The sequence below is a fragment of the Heliangelus exortis genome, chromosome 14 (genome assembly GCF_036169615.1).
Source record: "Heliangelus exortis chromosome 14, bHelExo1.hap1, whole genome shotgun sequence".
NCBI lineage: Eukaryota > Metazoa > Chordata > Aves > Apodiformes > Trochilidae > Heliangelus > Heliangelus exortis.
The window spans coordinates 17,209,282-17,236,827 of NC_092435.1; the positions used below are offsets into that span (position 1 = coordinate 17,209,282).

Genomic DNA, 27,546 nt, shown 5'->3' on the forward strand with positions numbered 1-27,546 from the left:
CAGAGAACTTGGACCCTTGTGTGGCAGCCAGCACTGATTCATTGGGCTCAGACACACCATTTTGTGCCAATTGCAGTATTTTGGTCAGAGGATGTGGAACTTGTGTTTCTGAAGTAGTTGTGTGAGAACCAGACCTATCATGGCCACAATTATTTCAAGAAACAGAACAACATCCCTGGTCTGCATGAAACATAAAAGAGAATGCCTGTTGCTGCTCACCCCATGTCTGTGATGAGGAGATTGCTTCCTTTAGCCCTACAGTTCTGTCAAAGCAATACTACTGGTGTGTGTGGACAGGAATCAAAGCACAGCCTGGAAACTAAGATGAACTTTTTTTTGGACACTGTCTGGCAAGATGTGACCAGTTCCAGTTACCACAAGCTGCTGCTGGAGGGAAGCAAAACAGAGTTGAGCTCATGCTCCTTCCTACTGATGCTTTGACAGTGGTACAGAAAAGGTGGTGCAAATCCCTTCCTGTTACACAGAGTTAAGGACTGCAAGGGGAAAGCACTGCAAAAGCTGAGACAGCGTTTCAGCTGGTACAGAGAGCTCTTCAAGCTAATACCCCGAGGACTAGCTTACTCTGGACTAGCTTACTTTGAGACACTTGCTTTGCTGACAGTAACAGTATTTCAAATAGCTGAGAGCTGCAAATCCTGACTTCTGTCTAGGCAGGGGCCTGGGATAGCCCTTTGGGAAGGTGGAGCGAATCTTTGCCTGATTTGTCTTTTATTCCTTCTTTTCTAAGCCATGTTAAATTTCCTGTGTACCCTGGGGAACATTCTAGAGAGGGCTCCCTGTATTTTAACACAAAATAGAGAGCCTGCCCTTTTCTTTGGCACAGGGATCTCAAAGATTGAAATAAATTGAGTGTGTTCCTCACAGGGAAGCACCCACTTGGTTGGGAAGGGCAATTGCAGGAGATAGGTTGAAGCATTGGCTAGCTGGCTTTGGGAGCACTTGCCATGGAAATGCCCTTCATGTGAGGTTTCCTGACGTGGGCTCCTACGTGGGCAGTGAGTTTGCAGTGAAGACTTCTCTTTACTGCTACTGATCCAGAACTGGCTCAGCAGACAGCACACACAGCATCTTCTGTGGACTAAGGGTAGACTTCTCATAGTCACCCTCTTCTCTGACAGCAGCCACCAGAGAGTGGCTTGGCTGCCAGCACTGCAGCACTGTGTTCAACCAGACCCCACGTTTTGCTGCAGAGGTCATCCCTCAGAGCTGCAATGAAGCTGAACGACTCCGTTTAAAAACACCCAACTGTTTCCGTTCCAGCCCTAAGCTGAGCTGTATTTGCAACAAAGAGATGCACAACAGGAGAGGGAGGTTGTCTTGATTTTTAATTATGATCCTGGGGACTTGCAGCTGCAGCGGGAAGCAGAAAAAGCCTTGGGACCAATTGTTCAGGATTAAGATCAGAGTTCTCCCTCCCTTCAGACTGTCAGTGCACCATGAGGCATGGTGGCTGACCCTGCCACCTTTGGGTCCCTTATGATCTGACTGATGTGCAGGGGTCACAGCTCAATTGCACCGGGTGGGAGACCTGCTGCATGCCAGATTCTGACAGAGCTTAGAAACTCCACCAGGGAGGCTGTAAAAACAGAAGCAAGCACAGGAAATAATAGCCAATAAGCAGGGCTTCCGATACAGTCATGTTCTCATTTCAGTGTCAAGCAGCAGGCCAGGAATGAAGGAAAAAAATACCATTCCTCTTCCTTTTTTGGCAATAATGGCTTTTAATCTCAGAAAAGTCTCTAGCTTTCAGAGCCTGGCTTAGCATTTTCTCACTCCACCTGGTTCAGTCTCATAAACACCCTGCTGAGCACTTGCTCTTTCTACATAATGTTTGGAGAGTTGTCTTTTGGAGCTCTCCCTTTTCTGGCACTCACAGGGAACTGTGAGTTTCTTCACTTGGAGACAACGGATGGGTTTCTCAGTGATGCCCAGATACTGTTGGACCAATTTCCTTATAAAAATGCTTGTTTCAATACTGAAGAAAATTATAGGTACATTCTGAATGCCTTGCTTAACTACAATTCGTAGAGCCCTCACTGAAGAACAGCTTTCTTGTCTCCAAAACAGCCTTCCAGCTTTCCAGAATCTGGCCAAGCTGCTGGCTTGCTAAGGCTCCTCACTAAGAGCAGAGGGATCTCCACTGCCTTCCCTTTCTCACTGCTTCACCCATAGAGTGCATAGCACAAGCTGGTTCAGCTTCTGTACACTTTTCCTTCAGTAACTTTTAAAACATAGTCCAAGTTAGAGCTTTTAGAGTAGGGAGGACACATGATACAACTAAACTGAATCAGTGAGGACAATCTTGGAGGGTGATTTAGAGAAAACAGCCATCTAGTGGTGTCTTTCAGGGGAACCTTGGCACTGGAAACCCAGGCAAGAGGACATCCTGTTGTTTTTTTAGACCAGCACTGTTCCAAGTGTATCCCCTGCAAGCATTTCAGAGCTTGAGATATTTTCTTAAGGAAAACGCTCAGGTGGTCCCAAAAGATCTGTACCATTTCCTGCACGTGCTCCTGCCATGGAGTAATGAGGGCTTGGGTAGCCAGCAAGGGCACTGAATCAGGACAAAGAATTGAGTTTTCAGTGCACTGTTTCCTGAAGCGTGGGCATTAGGCTGGGTTAACAATATTAGATGTGGGGCATCTGAGCAGTGTGTAATGAGAAAAGGAAACAGCTCAGCACAAGAACTAGGGTGGATAAAGCAACCAGGGCTTGGAGTAACAAGAAAAAATCAGAAAAAGGAAGTAGAAAGCAAGAAAAAAAAGCATTGCAGGAACTAACAAGTAACACCAAAAAAGCTACTTTCCGATAAGAAGAAAACTTGCTGGGCAATCAGGATAAGGGTAGAAAGGGACTATTTTCAACAGATGTAAAGAGATAGGAAAATGTCACCCAGATGAATCAAACAGGTGTGTTCATCTAGTGGAGCAGTTGTGGAATTGAGCGGGGGGGGGGTATATCACAGTTCCCTTGGGATGGTGGACATCATGCCTCGTTATCAATTTTCTGAACTATTCAAATAATAGCAGACAAACTCATTGCCTCTCTGGCATTTGTTTTAGTAAGGAGAGTCAAAGAATTAATATTTTAGCATTTACTAGAAAAGTGGAATTGATTCATTGTCATTTGTGGGAACTGAATAGTTAGCCTATTCAGAATCAATGGAATTCATGTCATCCCCTATTCAAGATATTAAAAGTCGGCTCCTTTATCTGACTACTCACAGTCTCAGCTGGGGATCCAAGATGATTCAGTGGTTTAGTAATGCATGTGTCAAGTAGATTTGAAAAAAAAACCAAAATACACCTCTGTTTTTGGGGAATATTCTTCTAACAAAACTTGTATTAGTATGTTATATTCACATAATCAGAGAGGACCATGCTCCTTTGAAGTTTTTGCTTCCTTTTATTATTGAATCTTAACTCAATGATTCTGACACATGGGGGACAGGCAGCTCAAAGAGGACAAAAATGAGCAATGGGCCATTTTTTACAATAAAATATGTATTAATGCAGTCATCCAGCTTTGGTAAGTATGTGTCAGAGAGTGAAGGACAAAGCAGCTTGCAAATGTGTAGGAGAGAAAGGAATTACGAAGAATGTTATCAGGAAGTTTTATGCTCAGGGGAGAAGGGAATGAGAGGACTTGGATATTCAGGATGAATCTTGGGAAAAACCTTTGTGATAGCAAAACCCTTTAGGATAAAATCATTCAGTCTTAAAAGGAAAAAAAAGGAAGAGGAGGCTTAAAGGAATCAGTGTATCAGTTATTTGGAATACACAATTATATCGGGCAATCTAGTTTTCAAGTCCTGGAATCAAACAAGACACGTAATTTCTGGTTCTCACATCTGTGTCCCTGTCAGTTCAGCTGGCATGAAAATCCAGATATATCCAGCAAAATGTCAGAGCTAGTGCCTGCTCCAGCTCTGGGCCACTGGGGAGGTGGGATTTGTAAAAGTGTCTGAATTGGGTTGCTTATTCTGCCTAGCACAGATCCCAGAGTTGAACACAAAGTATGTTACCAACAAGCCATAAGAAAAGAAAAAAAAAAGTTAAATTTTTACCTTTAACATAGACATAAATCTTGGCTGTGAGATCCTCATTATCTGGAAAGTCATCATGAATGCAGGTGAAGTAGCCAGTGTCGTTAGCTATGGCTTTCCTGATGACAAGCATGCTGCAGCTTTGCCTTGTGTTATTGGAACAATTGCTTACATGCACCCGGGGATCTTCCTTCAGGTTCCCCCTCAAAAGCCAGCTTACAGAAGGTGCTCCCCTGTCAACACACCAAAATTAAAGGTAGAGTCATGATTTTGGATGAATTTTCAGACTTCCTTGTGTGTGGCCAACTGTTATCAACATACCCCATATTCCTACATGGTGTCATTTGGAAATGCATAGTAGAGGTTTCTGGATGCTTTTGTTTCCACCCCTAAGGAATTAAGGTGGATCACCCCATGTTGTTCCTCAGAGCAGAGGAGTTTCCTGAAATAGTCTGTGGGAACCATAGCAAGCTAGCTTCTGGAGGAGAGTTTAATTTTTATTTTGACCAGCTTCCTGAAAATTAGTGTTTTTATAACACTAGATTTTACCCACTTAAAATGTTAGAAAGCACTAGATAAAATTATATATTTCTTCCAAGCTGAGGACTTTGCATATATTAGCAGCTGAATGAACTCATATTTTCTTATACTAAGGCTGCACGGAGAGAAGAGAACATTTATGTAACTTCACCTTTCTTGCTTAATCAGCAGTGACTCAATTGCAAATTCTGTGAAAGTGCTGGAACAAATGAGATTACAAATCTTAGAATATCTGCTCAAGGTACATTTTTTTTTCAGTTCACCTTGTCATGTCAGTCAGAATATAAAGCTAGCAGGGCAGATGATACACCACTTCACCCACCTGACCTGTTCATTTTCTTATCTATGATCACAGCTAATGCCAGATGCAATTCTAGGTAGTTCACCAACAAAAACGAGGCCTTTTTGTAAACTGCTGCAGGACTCAGAGCTTTTGATTGATCTAAGTTAGCTCTGTAACAGGCATTGGTGGCACTGATCATGCTCATGAGACTGAGATTATGGCCTTTCTATAGCAGACTGGTTTTGGTGGTCAGTGTGGAAACTGATGGGGCATGGGTGTAATCATCCTGGGATTTTTCTGGGGAAGAAGCTGGTGTCAGAGGGAGGCAGTTCTACCTGTCTGTGTTTGCAAAGAGAAGCCCCTCTTCAAAAGGACAGGAGAGTGATTCACCCCATCACACTTAGCATGTTCCCATTGACCCAATGGCATTTGCTGAGCTGAGGAAGGAATAAGAAACTCTGAATTTCCCCATCTGAGCGTTGCCAGGGAGAAATCCGGTCTAGACACATAGACTCAGTGCAGAGATACTAACACTAAACATACCTAACAAACTGTGTGAAGTTTCCAGTTAGCTAGTGACTCTTAACTGCTCTTTGTGTGCCAGGGACTTCATAGTGGTGCAGTAGGTGCAATAAGAGAATGTGTTTGCCAGCAAATCCAGTGACACTTAAACAAACATCCTCTTGGCCCCTGGTTCTGCCCGTCCTTTTGTCGCCTTCCTGAAGATGATGCAGACTTGGGGCTGAACTCTTGAGGTTATTCCCAGCACGTAGCTGAATAAAAGCACTGGGAAAAGTGTGAATATCCTCTGCTGAGCAGCCTCACCCTTGATTGTGGATGCACTGCTGACTTGGACAACCCCACCTCATCTGTCATACCAGCTTCCTGTCCTTTGGGGTGCTGAATTATTTTGTGATGTGGAAGTCCCTACCCAGTGCTCTTTCCCTACCTTGCTAACGTCATTAATGATGTAATGGCCACCTCTGTCAAGAAATGGAACTCCTGGCCCACTTCACACTGAGACACTCAGCTCCCAGCATGGCATGGCCCTGCCCTTCTACAGTCACCCAGTCTGGTGTCCATCAGGGCTGGAAGTCTGCAACACTGGCTCTGCAGAGCAGGTCAGACATTTCACATGCCAGTACTCCCTTACACATGCCCACTTTTTGCTGCTGCATATTATATCCTGGTGGAAGATGAAGGCTTTGGCTGTTGCTTTAGGATTGGACAGACTGCCAAAACTCCTTATCAAGGACCTCAAATGAATGGAGTTTAAGGAGGAAGTGATGTTCACACAGAGTTACCACCGTCTTCAGCAGCCACCTGCTTGCTCTGCTGCCTTGTGCTGTGCTCCACACATCCCTAATGCCCTTTTTGGCCAGCCTGGAGCTACTCTATGAGTGTGCAGATGCTGGTGTGTCAGAGGAGGCAGGGTGACAGACATTCATCCACAAGGGACCTCATCCTGGTTATCTTGCACTGGATGTGCAGAAATCACACTTTTAACTTCTCTTCTCAGCTCTTGCATGACCCAAGTCAAGAGGCTTGAAGTGCTCAGGGCCTCTGTTCCTGTGCCAGCACTTTTCTGTTCCTTGGACCTGTTGTGTGGATTTATTTCCTTGCATGCGTAAAGCAATTTGGGGCTGAAGTGCTAATAATTTTTTCATCTATTTATTCATCTGGTGATATAAAAAAATAAAATGTTCCTACTGATTAAAAAAGTTCTGGTTGGAGAGCTGCTGAAAAGTGTTGATTTCATTGGCCTGGAGCACTCCATCGAATTCATGTCCATAACTTGTTTTATGAAGCATTGCAGCTAGATTTTTAAAGGGGTGTTTATACTTTATTGCCATCCTGCTTGCTGCTTGCCAAGCTAAAAATACCACTGTAAGGTTGTTTTGACCTCATAAGCCACATGGCTAGCTGGAGGGATGGGGAAAAAACTGCCTTACACTCCAGAAGACTTCACAGATTTACAGAGTATGAGTCAATTTACCTCTCACTATAACAATGAATTAAGTAGGTTAGGATAAGAATCAGAAGGGACATTTGTGTTAGAGTATTCACCTTCTCAATGCTGCTTCTTACTTTTTCTAGTAACTTTTGTTCCAAGAAACCTTCCATGTAGTGGCTACACTCAAGGGGACTTAGTAAGAAGGTGTAAAAATAAGAGTGTGAGAGAAACTGTGATAGTTTGTATTACTATAAGCCTTCTACTTCTCTCTTAGAAGAAATTAAAAAACGGCCTCTCAGTAGTTTAACGTGTAAATCACACTCAGAACAAGTGACACCTCCATAGAGCTCAGTCTGAGGCCTTTTGTGTGATGGAGCAAGCTTATGTATGTTTGAAACAACAGGACGTGCTTTGGTTCTTTGTATCATATGTAGTGATGTGCCAGTCAGCTCTGAACACGTGTTATATCCCTCAGTGCCAGAGGATCATCTTCCTGTAAACACAGGTCCTTAGCAAAATGTTGTTAATTTTTGTTGTTGTTGTTGTTTTTTGGTTTTTTGTTTCTCTTTTTTGGCATAGCTAGTTTTCACACATTGTGCCAAGAACTGAAGAGCTGCCATAATTGACAATACTAGCAGTCTGGTTTATTACAAGTCCTGGTTATCTTTGATTTAAAGGATATTAAATGCTTAAACACTTAAGGTCTTTCAATGTACAGATAGTAACTGCTGTTTATTTAACTGTCATAGGCTAGATGGTATTTGAGGTTAGAAAGTTTAAGCTCATCTATATATATCTAAATATAAATCTTATGGACAGGGAGTGAAAGAGTGATTTTTAGCTGCAGAGAAGCTGCATCTGAACCTGTTTTCAGCTGTGGATTTTCCAGCTGTGTCCTTAAGCATGGTACATCCCCCACCCATAAGCTTTCCCCTGTGCTGATTCAGGGTTTTGTTTGTGCCTCTTTACAGCACAGAGAATCTGGCCAAGCTGAATGCTGACCTGAGACTTTCCTCACTGCTTTATTACAGCCCATCAAATTCTCCTCCGCACAGAAATACAAGTGAGGGTAAACAGCACCAGTTCCCAGCAGGCTGTGCAGCTGTCTTTGCTCTACCCCACCCAGAAGCTGCACTGTGGCAGTGTAGTTGATACAACCAAGGAACTCCAGCATTGCTGGAGCAACCCTTACCTGCATTTTATTTTCAGGGTGTCTCCTGGTAAGATGACAATCTGGTCTTTTGAAATGCTTAGTGTTGGTTTCTCAAAAAATTCTTCCTCAGCAAGACCTGACCCAAATAAAGAAGAAATCATCATTAGACAGGCTATTCAGCATGGTTGGAACAGACACAATACAGTTTTCAGGCAAGCTTTTTGTTTTGTAAATAGTTCCTAATTTAGGGGCCCACACAGTGCTTGCATTTACACTGATGCAGTTCAGTTGAGCGTGGAAATGGTTGTGAGATCCCCTTAGATTGTTTTTAGTTTCCCGTATTCATCTTTTTATTTTCTAACATTGAGCACCTGCAATTCTGCTAATAGTCTTTCTCTCCTTCTATCCAGATCTGTCTTTATTTCTGAATTATTGCAGATACAGGAGAACAGATTCATTTCAAAAGGATTTTACACACATATGTGTGCTGGTGTGTGAGAAGGTTTGTCAGGTCTCTGATGACAGTGGTCTTTAATGACAGTTATAATAAAGGTCTCTCTCATCATCATCTCCTGGCTCATCAAATGTCTTCTGAATGTGAAACTGTCTTTATACACATATCTAAGTGTATGTCTATGACAATATAATTTGCAGAAAGTGCAACAGAGAAGAAACAGAAGTGAGGTTGGCCAGGCAGGTTTTCTTGTCCAAATTCAAAGTAACATAATCAGGGAAAGGAGAAAACAGACTTAGATAAGTATCTCAATTTCCAAAGCTCTGACATTAAAGCTGTATGTTTTATTTCCCCTCCTGCTCTTCAAATCTATATCTTCTCTTTTTTCTTGAACTTGATAAGCCAGAAATCTTTAGCTGGGCTTATAACAGAGGCATTATTCTCTGCAGAATAGTGAAGATTACATATCTAGCAAAAAGAGAAACATTAGGGTTTAACTTTTCAACTGGATGAAACTGATTTTCTTGCCTCCCACCTCCCAACTCTCATCTCTTTTTTTGCTGGATTTGAGTAAAATGCTCTTAGCCTGGCATATTGTCTCAGTGTGGAGAGTGAATCACTCCCCCTCTGGAAATCCTGACTTCTTCCATGAGCCGGTCAGGTTCCCATCAGCAGCTCAGCAGAGGCCAGCTAATCTTACAGCACCAAAGAACCCTTCCAGAGGGGATCCTGCCCAGCCAGCCTGTTTCTGGACTCCCTTTGGAAGCACACTGACCCTTCCTACAGACCTCTAGGTGAGACTGGGAACCAGTCCTGGCCATTGCCTCAGCACCAGTGATACCATCCCTTACCCTCACCCCCAGTTTTGCCTCTCTGCAGACTCTCTGTAGCTCTGTCTCCACTGTCCTTTGCAGAATAAGAAGTTGGAGCCTGGCCAGTACAAACTCCCTCCAGAGCCTGTGTGTGACATGATTTAACATGGCCCTGCCTAAGAACTGCTGTCACACGTAGTGCTGTGGAAGCAAAATGACCAGGGGGTTCCAACCCTGCTGTTCCCCTGGTTCTTTTAAGAAGTACTGTTAGTCCTAAAGACATTCAAGAGGACACATACAGGATGCAGTCCCATTTAGCAAAGAATCAACAGAAGAAGCCCCAAACTCTGCAGGAGACAATTATGCACTTCACTCTGAGTTCCCTCTGGTTTCCAGAAACACCCAGTTCACCCCGAGCATGTGCTGAGCTTTGCCCTGTGTTATTGCATGGTGCTGAGTTATTTCATTTGCTTAAGACCAGGTGCTGAGCTTTGCAAAAACAATCCAACAAATGGCCAACGGCTTTGAATATGTTTTTCAGGTGTCATTTAATTTGCTTGCTGAGGGTGTTTTAGTCCTGTGTAGCTCTCCCAGGACCCAGCTCCTACCATGCTCTGCTCTGGGCTGTTTGTGCTGTGACTTCAGCCAGGTGCTGCTTTAACTTAGAAAATCCTGGGGTTTTAAATAATCCTTTATTGCTTTCCTCTTGTGCTTCCAGTTGTTCTTAAGGCTTAGGGGGCTTAGCTGGTGTTTCGAGCTGGCCTTTTGAACAGGCCTGAAGTTCACCTTTCATGAGCAAGGCTGACACTGTCGTCTGGCTTGCAGTGCCAGGCAGCTGGCATTAGACCTGAGGTGCTGGTGTGACCTGAGACTAATGCAGTCCTCGGGCCTTTATAATAGTTGAGACTGGTTTTGCTAAAAGAAAGACAAGTATTTTTCAATTATTCTGTTTATACTTCTGAGCTACCTCTGTCCCAAAGTTTATCTTGGCTTCAGGAGCTGAAGAAAAGAATAACCAAAGTGTAATTTCAGTGCTTTTCTACCCCACGGAGGACAGGAGGAGAAATTCTCTGCCCCACACGTTGGATTGCTGCTGCCAGGTGACAAAGGGTTTATATAAACACAGCATGTGCCCTTTCTGGCACTCCAGAGCCAAAGCTGAACAGACTGGAAAAAAGACATATTTGAGGGCAAAACTGAGAGAATAGTTGGGGGAAAAGGTTAGGCTGTGCTACATCAGGGTGCCCAAGTACCAAAACTGGCAGGATGATGCCTCACAAAATGTTTAATCTCCCCCTCTCACTTTTGAGCTAGACTTCATTTTTTGGAGGCAACAGCTCCAGGGCATGTTGAATCAGAAGGAGATCTATTCCACTTCCATGTTTGGACTTTTCACCATTTCTAATTTTGAGAGTTATTCTTACCTTCAATTTAGACTTAACCATTGTTGATGGTGAAAACCCCAAACACAGAACCACCACACAAATCTTTGGGACTGAAATGCGGAAGGTTGACTGATACATTGTCCAGGGAAGAAAAGTATATTGAAAACTTTTTCCTGGGATAATCTAATTTGGCAGCATAGGCAGCATTAAACACGGGAGGATCCCCAGGCAGTGGGTACTGTGGGACCTCCCTCACCTCTCTGTCAGATGATTTCTAACTCAATCTCACTTGGCTAAGGGAGATCTCTCCCACACTAAGCCTTATTGTTCATGGTAACCATCAGGAAGCATGGATAAAAACTATTTTTCATCTCTGTTTCTCATTAGAACAGCCTTCCTTCAAGCATCTTCTAGGCACTGTAACTCCCCAGTAGCTATCCCAAAAAAAGCACCCACAATTGCTTGTGAGTTGGAATGTATTTTGGTATTGTACATAGTGACAGCTAACGTCAATATGAGATCTGATTGAAGGCTCCACATACCCCTTTTGGGCACTGCAGCACACAGGGGACAGGAATGCTGAAAGAACAGCATCAAAGAGCACCTAACCTCAGCATCAGATGACAAAGAAATAATTGCCAGGCAAACTGGAGACCACTGTGTTGACAGCTAAGTGAAGCAGGTTAGACTAAGGCCCTGGTTCCACAAGGAGTTGGGCACACAAATAGCTTCTTGCACATGACTGAACTCCAGGGACTATTCATGTGTGTAAAGTCACTCTTGTGCATAGATCTGGGCCCTAGGACACATCAGGTCCCATTAGAAAGGACTGGAAGGCAGAGATTTTGAACTGATTTTAGGGAGGGGGAAGGAGAGAGGCATAGACAGAAGCTGAAGAAGTTAATCCAAGTTTAAATGAGCAGTCATGAACTCATCAGAAGAGAAGGCTAAGATTCATTCAGGATACTTAAATTCTAGTTGTTAACTCAAGACTCTCTGCTGGCAAAGGAACAGGCTTCATGTTTTAGTTGATTTTCCAAGCCAGAGAAGCTAGTATTTGTTTAGCTGACTCATGAGGAAGGCTTCACACCCATTCTTTTTCTCTGCCTGCTGCAAACACAAGTTCTGTGTAGCTCAGCCAGAGACAGTAGTTGGGATGTAAATGTTCATTGTGACAACAACAAAAAATGAAACCATTAGTCTCAAGCAGAGGAGACATCAACAACACAGTAAAAACAACTGCTAAGTAGGGCAAGTGTTTAAAGATAAGATAAGACATTGGCCCTGCTCTTGGGATTTGTTTCTACAAGGCTTTTCCTCACCCATAGATGCATCAGCATTTCCTGATGAAGTGTCACTGGGTCACTCTGGCTTCCTTCTGTAATCAGCAGAAACTCTTCAGCAAGGCCACCTTATGGTTTTGTGTGCTGACACTTAAACCCCCTCCTCTCCCATGTCAATTACTAGGAACTTTCTCTGTTTTTCTGTAATCAAAAGATAACGTTGGGAGTTTGACTACACCTGCTCTGAGGCAACTCCCTGACCATACAATGCCATGTGCTGTCTTGGCTGCCCTTGATACAGGCTGTATCAGTTGCAGATTTATGGAAAGAGGTCACAGAAAGCAACTAGGTCAGAATTGTTTGGTCACTGGTAGCAGCAGCTCATTAATCAGAGGCATTGTTTTCCCTCTGATACTGTAGAGCATCATGGAGTCCTGGTGACAGAGATATCACCACCCTTACTTATGTTGAGTTATGTAGCCAGGGGACGTGTCCTTTCTTTTATAACTGGATAACAACTTGAGAACTTAGATCTACAGCCCTAAAATAAACATGAAATCTGGGGAGGGAGGTGGCAACATCTGCAGTCATCTTCCAAGCACTCAAGAACAGTTTAAAGAATTTAGGAAATGCAGTAATCTCATGTCGATGGAAAAAAGGCTGGGAATGTTGTCAGTTCTTCATCCAAATTATGGCAATTCCTCTGGGAAAGAGAAGACCTGGCACATTTCCATGAGGAGCAAAAATGCAGACCCAGTGGGAAAGAGACACGAGAAAAAAGGAGACCATGCTATGTCCTAAAGACTTCAGAGGAAAAAAAAAATCTAAAAATGTGAGGTATGAAATGTCTTTGCCTCTCCCCCAATATGGTCTCCTGAGAAAAGCTTTAGGGTTGCAGATGTGTTTCCAATGATTCCCAGACAGGATTACTTCATAGAAACTCCAGACATAACTTGCATTCCTCCTTGGATTTGACAATCCTGAGGAGAGAGTACATCCTTCAGACCAGGCTGTGAGTGACAGGAGGAACAGGGGCATACAGTGGTCTCTAGGATGGACCGCCATGGGAAGCAGCCCCTGGCAGAGCCTGACATACCTCTGCTGGTGGCTTTGGCCCCAAGGTTCACCCTCTACTCTCAGTGCAGTCCACCACAGCACGTGTTCTGCCTGCCCTTTACCTCCTAGAGGACTCAAAAAAATGAAGACTTACTGCCACTAAGTCTATAGCTAGAATAAAGCCTTTACCTGGAGGTGAATCTAGCCAAGATTTCTCTCCTTTCCCCAGAGCACTGGGTAAGAAAATGGGCAGGTAGTAGACCATCTAGATGTGTCTCCACTGGGTCCTTTCCAGGCTTCCCTGTGTCCTCATGTCAACTCAGAATTGTCACCACAGGTGATCTCCTGGGAGCATATTTATGTATTGATGGATAGATAGATGGGTATTTTTATTACGTGTCAGCCCAGCAGTTCCTCCTGGCTGTGGATCAAGTTCTGATTCCAGCTTGTCAAGACCCTACATTCAGTTCCCTTTAATCTGATCAGGATTGCTCTATACAGACTCATTTGTATGTAGCGAATAGTTACTTAGAAAGTTTTAGATGCTAAGGAAGGAATGTTTTAAAGCTCTTTTAACTCAATTACTTTATTATTTTGAGTAGCTATCAGCAGATTAGTTCATTTATCAAAGGTGACATTTAAGGCTGAAAAGTCAACAGCAGTAATTCACAGACTTCATGTGTGTCACAGCGCAGCACTAAACACTGTGTTCACTCACACATCAATGGGATTGGATTTGGCACTTCTCTATATTTCTTTCAAACTTATTTGCTTTGTACAGCTGCAAATAATGAAAGCAATTGTTGTCCTGACTCTATTCCAAGAACTATTCCCCAACCTTCTCATGTGCACAGAAATCAGTTGCTATTGAAATCTATCCTGATATGAGCCAGGACCTCTTATGAAAAAAACAAGCAGTAAATCTCTGTTGATGCAAGCATGGATTTCTCTCCTGTTCCTCCCCAGCTTTAACATTTGTACTGGACTTCTAACCTCGAATAAAGGGGCTGCCTACATCAGGAGGAGAATAAAGCTCTTCAGGCTGGATATTTCATGAAAGAGAAGGGACTTTTTAAAGCGAGAGCTGTAGTAGAAAAGTTTTCAATAGGCTTTCTCTTCTACACAGTTTTATACCTTTCTCATCTATGTTTCAAAGTGACAATAGCCATCAGAGTGGAAAAAAAAAAAAAAGCAAAACTTAATCATTTTCTTTTCTGTGTGGATATGATATGGTGATTTTTTGTTCTGCCCTTGTTAATGACAACATGATTGCACAGGTCTGGGCAGACTGGAAATAGGGATACTTGTTCCTATTCTGTGGTGGCACTTCCTGTAGAGGGAACATGGGGCCCCAAGGCAATATTAAAGCTGCATGCAGGTCATGTTCAGAAGGCAGGAGACAGTGAGGTTGATTTTTCTGAAGGCAAAAATTTGCTTTTCTCTCAGTGTTTTAGAGGCAATGCAATAATAACCTGTGCATACATCAGCACATAGCTCATCCTGACACCAGTAGAGGTCAGACTTTAAGCTGGCAACATAAAAATTGAGGGATTTCCCTTTGATTTCTTAAAAGTTGCTATCAGGAGCAACCATCAGTGGTGAAATGAAAGTTTTGCCAGAATTCACTAAAATAATGCTGGTTTCACACATGTTGAACATCGTTTCTGGTATCTGGTTGTACAGGCACCCAGAGCATATTGCTAGAGCTAGAGATCTAATCTAGTCTGTATCATGTTTGAAATAAAGTCAGGAAACAACTTTCAGTAATATGTTAGAGCCATTGGACTTGTTTCTGAAGGAGACCTTTGGTACTATGAGGGCTTGGAAAATAACACTCATATAAATTAATGAAAATTCCTCAATTTAAAGAGGTTGGTAAATTAAATTTCACTTGGATGTACCACACAAATTAAAGGACTGGCCAGTATTAACCCAAAATACAATCCCACTTGTCTTATATAAATATATTTATATAACTGTTGAGTGTTAGTAACTTAAATAGAAGAACTTAAATAGCCAGGCAAGGTGACTTTCTTAGCCAGAACATGCACTTAGGGGGAAATTTTGCATGTAAAATAAGTTAACATTAACAAGCAACCCAGTATTACAGATTACCATATGTCATCTTACTCCTTTGACAACAAAATAATTCATCCTGAGTGGAAGACTTTGGAAGAGTATAAGGTGGATACCCTTGAGAAGCATTAAATGACCAGAGAAGAAGAGAAAAGTTAGGAAATTCCTGCCACTCTGATTTAGCAAAAAAGAATGTTTCTTTGAAAATAGTCATTTGGTCTCTGCAAGCAAAATGCCAGTCTGGTTTAAACACAGATCCCTTTTACTGCTAATCTGGGTATTTGCTACACTGATTAACAAGAAGACCAAGAGCCCATTTGATAGATTCACTACTACTTTCTCACACAGTGCACTATAACAGGGTCTGATGCTACAATAATAAAATTTTTTGCCAACTGGAGTGGTTGGAATTGTGGGAGATCTAATACCATGGGCAGCTATTTATCTGCTTTTTCTGTTTTAACTGGTAAGAGTCTAGGGAGGGAAAAGAAAATCTTCCCAAGGTTGTGTTACATCAGTCTGTGTAATTCATCTCCCAAAGGATGCAGTAATGCCAGCCTTATCTTTAGGAATATATAAAATTAGATGAAATAAAAGTGCTAGGAGATGTCCTTCAGAAAACATTTGCTGGTGACCTACATGAAGTAATCTCTAAGAGCTTCAGCTGCCATATTTAGGCAGTATTAGGGCCCTGATGTTCTGCTGAGATGGGCTACCAGGGCCTGCTCTGGGGTATCAGTCTCTTCTCTTCCCAGACATCTTTGGTGCTAGCTTAGCACTGCTGAATTTCAAAGACACAAGGACTGTGGCTGTTTTCTGAGAAATGCAAGATCTGACAGGGGAATTTGGATGAGGTTCTACTGAATAAGAGGGTGGCTTGCAGAACAACCTCTGACCATGCTCCATAGCTAAGTCCTTGTAATGCCATCAACAAACATGATTGCCACTGACCACCAGATGCTTATGGATTAGCTGCTTAGACCACTTCTTTCCTCAGCCACATGCCCCAAAGTTTCCTACCTGAAGCCTTGCCAGTGTGAATCCAGCAGTCAGCCCTGCTCCTTGGGAGTGCCAGTGGGTTGTGTAGGCAGCATCACATGAGCTCCCGTGGAGACTGGGCAATAAGTATGCTCAGGCCTTTTGCATAGATGTGAATTCCTCCTCCTCATCACACAGCCCTCTTTTTTTTTTTTTTTTTTTAGGAACAAATATCAGCTTGCACAGAAACGTGTCTTTGTAAAGAACATCTGTGTCCTCCTGTGTGATGAATCACTGACCTGCAGAAGGAGCAGGCCAAGGGAAAGCCACAAGAGGGATGGAGTTGAAATCAGAACAGGGAAGGTGGATGGTCAGAGCAAAGCAGAACAAAAGCCCACCTCAGTTAGCAAATTTTTATAATTTTTCCTTGATCTATAAATGCAGAAGTCAATGAGCCAGAGCCTCCTGAGATCAAATTAATTGATGTGCCACATGAAAAGAGATGGATTTGATCAAACTATAGGCATCATATGTCAGAAATGTGTAAATGCTTAGTGTCAGTAAAATCTGCTGGGAGGTAATCACTTTGTTTTCTCAGTTTAAGCTTATCCATTAAGAAGAAATGGGCTGAAACTGACTTTGGACATGATGCTGGAATCTGTTTTCGATCAGCTCTGTGTTCCACTTCTGTCAGCTTTGCTTGTGTGCCTGTCTCAAGAGGGTTTCCTTTTTTTATTTTTTGTTTGTTTTGAAGGGTGGGAGGTTGCTATTTTGGGGGATGAGATAAAAGCTGTTTGCTCAAGATGGGGAGAGAGAACCTAACGATCTCCTTAAAAACCAACAAGAGATGTTATATTATCTCTTGCCTGCAACCTCCCTGGGTACTTTGGCCTAGCTAGGTCTTGAAGCTGGTTTCCTCACTGGTTTTCATTAAGCTGGAAAGTACCAATCGGACCCAGGGAACTGGCTGCAAATCATTTGTGAAATCCTTTTTAATGACAAACTCCATGGGGCTGTGGCACAGGGCTTCAATCACTTCTTGCAGCCTCCACCGCACTGTTCCCCTGACATGACCCCAGCTTCTCCCCTGTTTGTTAGGCTTCTCCACAGCTGTGACATAATGTTTTTGATGGCAGGGTTTGGAGGAATTCTGCTTGTGGCAAAGCAGCAATCTGCTTTGAATTAGCACTGCACATATTTATCAAGTCTCCATAGCATGGCTGCCTGTTGACAAAAGTCCCCTCCATCCCCCGCAGGTCTCCAGATCAGCTCGCTTGACCCGTGAAGGTTTGCAGGAAAAGTTGGTGCCTGGGCACAGCCTCCTGCAAGCCCAGATGAGAGGCTGATCCACCAGTGTAATGCCCAGAGCTGAACTTGCTTCTTCAGTGCCAGATCCTGACTTTTGGGGTTATTTTGTGGGGCTTTGCAGGGGGTCAGACACTTAAAGGACTCCTTCACCTTGCTGCCCTGTGCTGCTGCAGGTGCTTAGCTTTAGCAATTCCTCCTATAGCAGGTTGGCTAGGCTGCAGCAGATCAGTCCATCATCTGGAAGAACTAAGGAATGGAGGAGATGGTTGCACAGTGACCTTGGAAGCATCAGGTTTGCATTGTGGGAACCTGCTTATAAAGATGCTTTAGCACAGCCACTTCCAAGGAAAGAAAACATTGCCAGATAACCAGGAGCAGACCAGGGTTGCATTAAAACCACCTACGCTGTGTAGCAAAACCTGGGCAGGAAATTCTTCTCTCTTCATGTCTAAATATTTAAGATCTGTTTATTTATTTTAATTCCTGTTGTGCACAGGCATAAAACACAAAGCGTTCAAAGATTTTTTTCTTACTATGAAAAGCAGCAACAGAAAAAGACTCATCTAAAAATAGCCAGATATTTAAGGCAACCCCCGGTAGTGGGAGACACAGATTCAGAGGCTTGATTCCACCAAGGAACGTGGTGTCTCCAGCATCCTACGCATGCATCTCAATGACAAGGTCATGGCATTGCTGGTTTGTGACCAGAAACACCATCCTGGCTGGAGAACCTTTCCTGGAAAACTGCATCTAACCCAGCCACTTGTTAGACAGAATTTTGCCACAGTGTAATTTCCTAATGAAAAGCTGTTTTGTTATAAAACCCATGACCGGCTCTATTTCTACTGCTGATTTCAAGTGGAGCAGAAACAAGCACACTGCAGTTTTTTCCTGAAATCTCACCTCTTCAGTCCAAGATTTTATTGCACTTCCTATAGACAAGCAAAATTTGTAGTTGCCCTTTAAACAATAGAATTAGTTCTTGTGCTGGATAGTTAATAAAATTGACACACGTGACTCTAAAAGTAATTAAATGATGAAAGCAGCTCCTGGTTTTGGAGCTCTCTTCTGGCTACCTCTTGAGGCAGCCTGGTATGAAATACAGAGCTATATGAAAATGAGTAAGAGTAAGGGAATCTTGCAAGTTTAAGTGAGCACTGAATGAAAGCAAAGTGAAAACTGTGTCACTAAGAAAGAAAAATGTTTCCATTAGGATTCAGGAGGAGAAAGGCACCAAGGTGGAAGACAAAAGAATAATGCAAATGCATGCAAACAGTTAATAAGGTTCCTTCCTATACTGAATCCATGCACACAGCCTTGATTTGCAGCACTAACGTTTCCGAGAACTATTTCAAATAATGAAATCCAAATCTGAGACACTGCAGAAGAAGCAAGGAGCTTATCAAGTTAGAGAAGCATTTCCTGGGGTCCATCCTTGCTGCTTTCAGAGGTTTGTTACCTCTTGTCTCAATCAGTCAGAAAAGTTTTTAGTACAACCTGGGAATTTTGGCCGGGCAAGTATGAGCTATGTTACTGAGGGATTTCTCCACATGCTGAGGAAAATCAGCAGGTTCCTGGTATCTCTTGCTGAATGTGGTGGTATTTGTGCATGATATATATCAAAGAGGGGTAAGCAACACCCACTGCAGGGAGACAGTTGAGTTGAAAAAGAAAGGCTTGCACAGTCCAGTAAAGGTGGGTTTTATTTTTTTTCCTGGTTGTGCTGTAAGGTTACATGTGACCAAGCCAAGATGAGAGCAGCCACTAGTCTAGCCAACAACATGAAATACTTTGACTCAAAGCAACAGGCTTGCTTTCCAGCTGGAAAGGGAGACTGACCATTTTGTTGCACTCTTAAGCTACAAACATTGAAATGTTTGTATCAATTTAAAACAGACTCTTAGGGAGAGTACAAAAACAAAGATGAATTTTCAGGCTGAGACCTCAGATGCCAAATTGTAAACCCTTGGCTAAAAGGTCTTAGGGTAGAAACAACTGCACAGCATTAACTGCATAGCAGTGGTTCATACAGGAGCCCTAAGAATAAAGACAGTATTTAAGAAAATTGTGAGGCATTTCATTTGGGCTTTAGTGCAAGGTCACAGGATGTAAGCAGCTTTGGGAGAAAAAACCCCACAAGACTGAGAGCCAGAAGAGCTGTATGTCAGGCATCAAACATGCAAACCTTCTTCAAAAGAGCTGTTGTGCTGATATGAAGATCTGCCCAGTGGGAATACTGCTCTGTGCCCAGATGACTCCACCTTGCAGTCCAAGTTAGATCATGACACTGGGCAATGGCACCATAATTAGGGGGCTGTTTCCACTACAAGGAGACAGAAACTTTCATGTGTTCACACCACCCCTGGGAAGAAGGACAGGGAAAGAATGGTAGCAGATCAGTGTTGGTCCCTAATTACAAGTCCCTAAGCCAAGTATTAGATCTGTTTAGCTTTCTAAAAATCCTTCTAAAAGGGTTGTGTTTGGTTATATTTCAGAGTTTTGTTTGCTTGGCATCTAGCCATAACAATATAGTTCATTTTAAGATATTTAATGTGATTGTACCAGGTTACAAAAAAAAAACCACCTTGATTCAGTAGTCTGATAGGGGGCTCAGAAAACATGATCCAATTCATGAAAGTATAATGGTGATCTCCTAAGGTGTGAGTGCTGTACAACCCCATACCAATGCAGCAGGGGTGCTGATGTTTGAGTGCAATCCCAGAGCTTGAGCCAGATCAGCTTTACTGATTTTCTCCTCAGCTCCCCAACGTGGACTGCCCAGCCTGACATGCTTGCAAGTTAACAGTGAGTGCTAAGCAGGACCTGTTTGCAAATGTGTATGTATGAGTAATTGTCTCTGTATGATTCATTGAGTTGTCTTTGTTGTTCCACCAGCAGTACAGGTATTGTAGAAAGTGTGTTATTTTATTGCTGCAATGAACAAGGGAACTTTCTCTTTTCCCTGGTTTTCAGAAAAACGTGGGATGTTAGGAAGGGGTCAAAGAGAAAGAAGGAAAATCTGTCATTTTTTCCTTTGAAGTCTCCAGTTCTGAACTTGGGTTAGAGTCTTCTGTGTCTCCTGTATGGACTTAGACCCTCCTGACACAATCTCTTAAGCCAATGAGCTGCAGCAGGGACTAAGTGCAGCTGGGACTTGAATCTCTCTAACATTTCCTGAGCATCTTTTCAGTAGTGGAACAAAATCTTTTGCACCAGATCCAAACTGACTCTTGCACTTGAAGCAGCAGTTCACTCTCTCAGTCATTCCCACTCTGCATGAAGTTTACAAGGTGAATTTTACAATTGCTTTTACAAGGTTGAAGGATTTTAGAGTTGTTCAGATATCTAGCTATAAAATAGAAAGCAATAAGAAGGCTCATGGAGGAATCTTCCATTTGTAGACTTTTGCCATGTGCTAATTAATCTGTTCCACTGATGGTTCCTTCAATGAACATTTATTATTGAAGACCTGAATCCTGAGGATTTGGAGAACAGTAACATGCAAATCTTCTTTCCCCTTCTCATTAAGTCCTGCTTTAACTGTGAGGTTTAGGATCTGCAGTCTTTGCTGACCCTCCAGGACAGCAGCAGGAAGAGGAAGGAAAGGGAATTGTTTTGTATTCAGATCCAAGTATAAAATCATCAGCCTGATGTTCTATTCTCCCTCATCAAGCAGTTCACGTTCCTCTCCCGTTCTGGCTTCCCCCAAAACTGCAAAATTAGTGAGTCCTTATGTAAAGTCCAACAGAAAAAGTAATCCAAGTACAAAGTTGACTGGTTTTTTTCTATTTAAAATGCACACAGGAAAATCTGCAGCTTTAGCTCTTCTGCTTTCTTAAAAGAGAAGGCTGCTCACCCCAGTCCTGAGCAGGATTCAGTAAAACAGAGAAGGGTACTTTCAGTACCAAAACTCAGCTGATTCTTGCTCCAAAACATGGTGAAGTTCCCCCTGAAGCTCCCAGCTGTGGTATCCTACCCACCCCTGTCACCCTCTCTGTTCCCATCCCTGTCCAGGCAGTGTGCCACAGCGTGCAGCGAGAGGCTTTGAAGGAAGGGGATCAGGAGTCACCCCAAGAGAAAACTGTTTCCCCACAAGTTCCATCCATCTCCCACAGGTCTAGGTATAACATATCAGGTGCTAACAAGCCCAGAGATTTTGGCTCCCTCTTAAATTTATTTTGCTGTGACATGAGCTGTTCTTCCCAAAGCAGAGATCAGCTGGTAGCACCTGTAACCCATGGGAAGCTTCTGAGGACAAAGTTCTGAGCTGGTGCTTTGGGTGGGGGCTGAATTTGTGCTCCTCTCCCCCATTCACAGGGGTTCATTGTGCACATAGATCCAGCCTGGCTTTCTTCTCATATTGTGCTTTCATCTCTCCTCCTTTTAAAGAAACCAGTGACCACCCCACCCTGTTGTACAACTGTAGGACTATTTACCACTTTGAAAGGAAATCCCATGTCACAACCCTTAGGAGCACAAGGAATAATGTCCGGAATTCCTCTATCTGTGACGAGCCCTGGCACACAGTCTCTTTCCCGTCTCCTAAGTATACACAAATATATTCTTTTCTTCTGTCGAGGCAGTGGGCCCAGATTTTAATTATGGTTTATTAAAAAAAAAAACAACTTTGGCAAGACTCAAGAACAAACATTCTCTGACTTTTGTTCTTCAAGGTGAAAAGTGGCTGTAAAGAATAAGGAAAAATGAATCACTGGTCTTTGCCCTCCATAGTAAATTTGACCTCCACTGTTTTTAACGGTACCTAAAACTGGTGTCCTGGGCTAATCAGGGAAGTGACAGGGTAAGTCTCCATTGTGGCTCCATATGATGATTTTTTTTTAAGTGATCAAGATGACTCTTTGTGCGTTGCAGTTTTTTAAACCCTCAGCTCTGAGGCCTCTGTTCATGTTTCCATGATAAATTTTGCCCAGCCAAAGGTCATACTTATCAGTTGGTAGAATGATGGAGTGAAAGGCACTAATGGACACCATCAATTCTGAGGGCAGTGCTCCTCTTGGACAAGAGGATGGAAAAGAGTGGGATGCAACAGGAATTTAAGTGCCTCATGCACATGGGTCCAGAGCTCTGGCTCAGAGCCTGCACCTACCAGGCCTGGCAGCACTGGGATGTGTTCTGCTCACATTCAAAAGACAACAGTCAGGGGCTTGTAACTCTGTCTGAGACACCCTCCTGGGGCTGGCAGGTACAGCCAGGTGCTGACATTTGGCTCCTTCCAGCCAAGCAGAACAATGCAGGGTGCAACCTGGACCGTCAGCTCCAGGAGAGAGAGGAGGGAAATCTATAGTAGGAAATGACTGGGAGCAAGGAAGTTGCAACAGAAATATTGGCACCAGGAGTCTGAGGAGGTGGGGGAGGCAGGCAGGAGAAGGAATCTTTCCAGGAAAAGAACATTTGTATGAGATACTTCCAAAAATAAAATATCATGATGTTCTAAATATTGGCAACACTACTGGCTTGGCCCACCACTCTTTTCGGCACTCTTGCAAACCATTTTCAAAATAGTGTTTATGATCCTTTGCTTTTGAGTACTCTCATGCAAAATGAAAGCTACATGAAATGGGGAACCACAGAGAAACCCCAAGTGATTCACAGCACCCTCTTCTCACTGGGTGGTGATATTAGAAAGCTGGCAGCCTTGTTGCAGCACAAATAACTCACCAGCTGTAGTTTACTGTCTCTTTTATTTATATTCCTACAGCACACAGGCAATGCCAGATGTGCTTTCCCTGATTCATGTGTATTGTGTTTGATGTCTCTCATCAGAATCAACCCTGGGCTAACTCCAGAAACTAAACTGTTTTTAGCAGAGATAAATATTTAGGCAAGTCTCTGGTTGGCAAGAACCTGTCCCTCCCTTTGCATCCCTTTTAAAACTGACCTAAAGGTAGCAGCTCAGAGCATGAGCACATTGGAGGTTTTGTCTCTGCAGGAGGAACGTGGTGTGCTCTCACTGCTGACTGAGCAACTGCCATTTAAAAAAGCTCCAAAGGAGGGGGAGAATTTGGCAAGAGAAGGGCTGAACCCTGAGCATTTGCACAGCATTGTGCCTGTGTGCTGGACCACAACATCAAATTAGCACCTGCTCTTATCTGGGTACTGTCAGGCTTTCTCCTGCCTCTAGGCTATGACAGACAGTTGTTGATAGGAGACACTATCTATCAGAGACTCAGACAACAGGGGGGGGAATAAATTACACTCCTTGCCCTGCCTTTTGTCAGGTGTGGATGCCTGTGCAATAAGCTGAATTTGGATGCCTGTCAGTTGCAAGTCTTGATTTTCCTTTGCTTTCTCTGCTCTGGTCCACAGAGTGTGTAAAGGAGGCAGAGGTTTCAGTTGTAGGACAGTGTGTGGGGAGGCTGTATGTGTGGGGTTTTGCTTCCTTGTTGACAAGCTCAGTTATTTCTCCACTGAGTGGTTATTTCTCCACTCCACTACATAAATAAGTCCAGCATGCCCCTCTGTCCTGGTTTGGGCCAGGATAAAGGTGATTTTCTGTCTTGTACTTTTGCTTTTAGCTAAGTCTCTTGTAAGTAGTTGCACTTGCTGAAATTAACACAAGTGCATCTACTTACAAGAGACTTAGATAAAAGCAAAAGTGCAAGACAGAAAATCACCTTTATCCTGGCCCAAGCCAGGACACCCTCTGAGCTTTGTTGCAAGGTCTCCTGAGAATGGCCTGGCTTTCCTAGGTTGGGATCTTCCATAATTCCTACAGCTCGGACTTTCCTGTCCTGCCCACACCATAGGGTCTGCCTTGACAAGAAGTTTTTCAGAGCAGGAAAGATGGTCTGGTTCCATATGGCTCAAGTGAGGGGACTGAAGGAGAAATTCAGTGTGGCTCTTCTCATGTCCAAGTCAGGACTTCATTGTGGCACAACCCCTATGCCATCTAACCTCTAGTGCTAGCCTGCTTACAACAGAAGTTCATGATGCTCTGAGCTCCTAAGGAAAATTACTATCTGTATGAATTCAATTCATGCAAATCAAAGTCAACTAGTGCCTTCCATTCCCCTGAGCTGTCACTTTGCAGTCCCAGACAGTGATTTAATGTCACCTTAACCATGACTAGGCTTTTATTTCACAGCTCAATTTGCTTGACCTTAGTTTCCCAGGCTGTTGGATGCAATGAGGACATGAGCCCATGTATTAATGTTGGCTGTCATGGATCACAGATATTCCTACCCCCCATATCAAAGACTCCTGACTTCACAGCATTGTCCAGAAGGGGAAACCCAGTTGTACACAGCCATGTTCTCATTATGAAGTTGCAGCTGTTTCAAAGAGATGAGACTGATGTGCAGCAGTGCTTACTTTCACCAGTCCAGTGTTCCTGACTGCATGCACATCTGTTCCAAGAAATGCTGATATTGGATGCAGGTAGTATGGGGAGTACACAACCTGGCAGTATTGATATTGCTTACAAAGACAGGCAAGCACTACAAACTTAGTACAAAGTACCCAAAGTACTGGGTAAGGGGTTCAGGAATACCTCCTCTTTTTGTATCCTGCTTGATATCTGCTTTTGAACAAGGTCAGAAGAGATTGTTATTCCCATCAGAGTGTTGCTGTGTTGAAATGTGGAATTTTTCAGGAATTTTTCATTAACGTTGGCTCTGGCAGATAAAATATTGGCCATGCCAAAGACAACATGCTTGGGAATATGTTGCTCTTGAGCACAAAGATACCATACCCCTAGCACTGCATTTCACACAGTGAATGGATTGCCCCAGCTGACAAAGAGAATAATAGCCATGAAAACTGATAATGTCCAGGTATTTTGTTTAACCTATGTGTTTTCATCTTAATTAAAATGCCAGGATAGCATATTCCAGTGAAAACTCATTTATGCTGTTCCCTTTTAAGTGAGAGAAACAGCTTGGTAAGAGATTAAGCAATTGTAATTTTAGCTTAGCCTGGATGTAAAGATCAACTTTCTAAGGCTTCAATAATTTGATCTTTTATAGATGGCTTACCTAGACATGAAAAGCTCCAGATTATTGGTCGTATATCCAAAGCAGCAGCTGAGTGAGTGCCAAGCATTCAGGAGCCTTTCTGGGCTGGCTTCACAAAGGTGAGTGAGGAACTGGTGAAAGCCACCATCCAAAGTACATCTCCCTCACAGCTCTGGCCTTCACACTGTGATACCTCCATCACCCTCCAGAAACCACCACACAAAATGTCAGTGAGACATTCTGGCTGCTGGGGCATCTTTCTGCACTACAGGCTCCTGCCTCTGCTGCCTCCTACTCACTTCATTCCTAGAGAGTTGCAGCCCCTTTCTTTGGCAGCCCCTTTGCAGCCCCACTCACACTCAGGCTGTGCTCCTCTCTCTCCTAACTCTAATCCTAACCCTGCACTAGGTCCATCACTGACCCCACTTGGCTTCCTTTTGTCCTGTTGGCTTCTGTCTTACCAAGATACCCCAGCACATACGTCTTTGTACCTGCCAGAGGTAGAAATGTGTACATAAAGATCCAATATACTGTGCCCAAAAAAAGAGAAAACATTTTAGGGAAATTGGCACTTAAATCTTAGCTGTAGGTTTGGGTAGATACAGAATGTCACAGCAAAACACCCATGGCTGAGAAAGGGCAATGCCAAGATGGAAATAATAATAACAACAATAACAGTCCTAAGAGTCTGCATTTCCAAGATCAGTTGTGAGATGGTTTACAAAGGGATTTAACCTGGCAACATGTTTGTGAGGTTGATAAGTAATTGCTATTATATGCTGCTGGAAACTGAAGACAGATAAGTATCTTACTTAAGGTCGTGCAGGAAGCCTGCAGCATGGCAGGAATTAGAGCTCAAGTAAATTGGCTCCCAGTTCTGTGCTAAGCTGCAGGATCATGCAAGGAGAGGCTCCTTTTGCTTTCCACAGGAGCTGGAAGGAGCTGGTACCAGTGAGTACCTGGTGTAGATGGCAGTGGTGGGTGAGCAGTGGGGCAAGGAGGAGGGTAACAGTTTATTTCCAACCCTTGCTGCATGCTGCTCAACTGCATCTCTTTCCTCCCCTCAAAAGCCCTGCAAGTTACAGAGCAAGTGAGCTCCTAGTTCAGGGGGGTTTCTCCTTCTGCTTGTAGTTTTGATAAATCCAATTTTACCTTGCACAGTCTGGCCCTAGTAATCATCTTATTTCTACTGGGGTGTAAGCAGAAAGAAATTCAATGGGGCTGTAAGGGTGAGGACTACCTTCCTCCAAGGAGGGTGGGGAACTCCTCCTGAACATCAGTACAAACACTCAGTTGCACTTCAGGCTCATTAACCAGCTCTCCAAGAAGCACCTCCAACATAGATGTGCACAGGGGAGATGAGAACAAAGTCTCAATCTGGAATCCTTTAACTGTAACAGACACTCAGCAGGGAAATCCATTAGACAGGAGTTGAAAATTAACTTTGCAAATTTCTCTGTGCCAGAAGACAAAGTCAGAATGAAAACCCAGAGGCTTTTTAGAATAGAGTTGCAATTGGCATGACACTGCATCCATTTGCACCAGTGCATGCCTGCATGTCTGTGTGCTTGCACTTCATAATTCCTCCAAGGAAACATGCAACCTACTGCATCTGTGTGGGCCAAGAGGCTGAGGGAGGTACCACTTTAAAAGGAATCTGAGAAAAGGGGAGCCTCACAAGCCCTGTGGATCACTGCCATGCACCTGCTGGTCCCCAGGATGTGTGCAGGCCCTGCAGGTCTGTGTCTGTGCTAGCAGGGAGTGGTTTGTCAGACACACCTTTTGGAAGGGACAGGCAGCATTTCAGAGGCAGGTGTCACACTCTGCAGACTGTACAAAGCTGGTTACAGAAGGCAGGGTAGCAATGGCTGATCTTGTCTCTAATCTTTTTCATCTGCTTGGCTCTGTTCCCATCTAAAGTGAGAGCACAACACATCAGTGCAAAAGAGCAAAAGCCCAAACCCAGGTTCCACAGGAGTCTGATGGACAGGGGAGAGATTAATTTCTGATAGTTCAGGCCAAGCCTACCAAGGTATCCCAGTCCTACAACCCTACCCTTACAACCTTAAATGCCTCAATGTTCTTGTGGCTTCAAATGGCTTTTTCTCTAGTGATGGAAGTGAAAGATGAAGTAAATCAACTACAGTTCCTGAGCTGCTTTTTCTCTTCAACACGTTTATCACCCCAGCCCTCCAGGGAGGAAGGGATGTGCTTATCTCCCTGAT

At 43.4% G+C, this 27,546-nt stretch overlaps 1 protein-coding gene across 3 annotated transcripts in view; it reads right to left on the bottom strand.

Moving 5' to 3' along the window:
* Nucleotides 1-27,546, bottom strand: part of LOC139802506 (vascular endothelial growth factor receptor kdr-like) — a 118,326-nt gene that overhangs the window by 78,981 nt on the left and 11,799 nt on the right. For all 3 annotated transcript variants that reach the window (XM_071757702.1, XM_071757704.1, XM_071757703.1), the window contains exons 2-3: nucleotides 8,036-8,132; nucleotides 4,088-4,299 (exon numbers count right to left, since the gene is read on the bottom strand). In XM_071757702.1, the coding sequence (XP_071613803.1) occupies nucleotides 4,088-4,299; nucleotides 8,036-8,132 (309 nt within the window). The remainder of the gene's footprint in view (nucleotides 1-4,087; nucleotides 4,300-8,035; nucleotides 8,133-27,546) is intronic.